The sequence below is a fragment of the Zingiber officinale genome, chromosome 5B, assembly GCF_018446385.1.
Source record: "Zingiber officinale cultivar Zhangliang chromosome 5B, Zo_v1.1, whole genome shotgun sequence".
Taxonomy (NCBI): domain Eukaryota; kingdom Viridiplantae; phylum Streptophyta; class Magnoliopsida; order Zingiberales; family Zingiberaceae; genus Zingiber; species Zingiber officinale.
The window spans coordinates 139064017-139065378 of NC_055995.1; the positions used below are offsets into that span (position 1 = coordinate 139064017).

The 1362-nt window shown below is 45.0% G+C and overlaps 1 protein-coding gene across 1 annotated transcript; it reads left to right on the forward strand.

Annotated features, from left to right (window-relative positions):
* The first annotated feature begins 259 nt into the window (after window positions 1-259).
* On the forward strand, window positions 260-1057 carry LOC121987143 (F-box/kelch-repeat protein At1g15670-like). Its single transcript, XM_042541036.1, has one exon. The coding sequence runs from the start codon at window positions 260-262 to the stop codon at window positions 1055-1057; it is 798 nt and encodes a 265-aa protein (XP_042396970.1).
* The last annotated feature ends 305 nt before the right edge of the window (window positions 1058-1362 follow it).

Genomic DNA, 1362 nt, shown 5'->3' on the forward strand with positions numbered 1-1362 from the left:
TTAGATTAAATAGCGCGTATAATTATGAACAAACTATTACCATTTAGATTCAGAATTTAAAATTTGATTATTATTTTTTTCGGATAATATATATTCAGGATTAATTATTTATGGCATGGAATTTCTCTATATTAATAATTAATTGGTTAAACGAATTATTTTTTCCATAAATAATTTATAGAAATATTTGCCCAAAATATTTCTTTCTTAAAACGAACTCGATTATAACTGTATCAAACTCTGATTATCATCGGCGACCATGAAGACCGAGCTAATTCCAGGACTGCCGAACGATGTCGCTCTGCAGTGCCTCCTCCGCCTCCCCTTCTACTCCATCTCCGTTGCTCGGGGCGTTTGCAGGCGATGGAGGCGCGAACTCTCAGCGTCGTCATCCTTTTATCGCCTCCGCAAGGCTGCCGGCCTCGTTCGCCCCGTCTTCATTATGCTCTTTTATGATATTCCCTCGTTCCCCCTTTACAGGTGGCGTCTAGCCTTTTACGAGCCAGCCACGGGCGCTAGGGGGGTCCGGCCGTTGACAGACGACAGCCTCCGCGGCAAGCAGCACTGCTGGCATGTTGTGGTCGTCGGGCGAGAGCTGGTGCTGGTCGGCGGGTGGGATGAGTCAAACTGGAAGGACACCGCGGAAGTCAACATCTACGATCTAGTCACCGGCGACTGGCGTCCCGGGGCTCCGATTCCGCGCCCCATGCAGGATGGCTGCGACTTTGCCGTCGGGCCACGAAACGCGTTTGTATCTGGCTGGAAGGACGATCTATCGTCGATGCTAGTTTACGACACGACAACCGACGAGTGGATGGAGTGCCACGTAGCGCCCCAGGGGCCGAGCTGGTGCCCGTGGTTGGGATTCATGTCGGCCGCCGACCTCGCCGCCCACGAGGAGGAAATGATGTACGAATGCCGGGAGAAAGATGAGGACGAGAAATTGGAGGTGGTCACATGGTGCGACGGCGACAAAGCGAACTTGTGGCGGAGCTTGGGATTGTTGTCGGACAACTTATTTAATTACCGCCGACAATTCTTTGTCTTCCAATTCTAAGAGGACTAGTACTGGGTTATAATATTAATTACGAATAAAATTTACACTCACGAGGTGTAAGACATAAAAGATATGAAGTATCAAAACTTTTATATATAAATATTTTTAATGCTCTTGACCGTACTTTCAGACTTTCGACCATACCTGTTATGATATTTTATCTTTATAGAATTTAAGGTTGATTTTTTATTTTTTCAGATGTACATGATATGCATGATATAAAATTTTTGGCATATCATAATTCTAGTTATAATCAATCTCATGAAACTAATTAAGTTTGGGTTGGGATTTTGGGAGTCTAATAG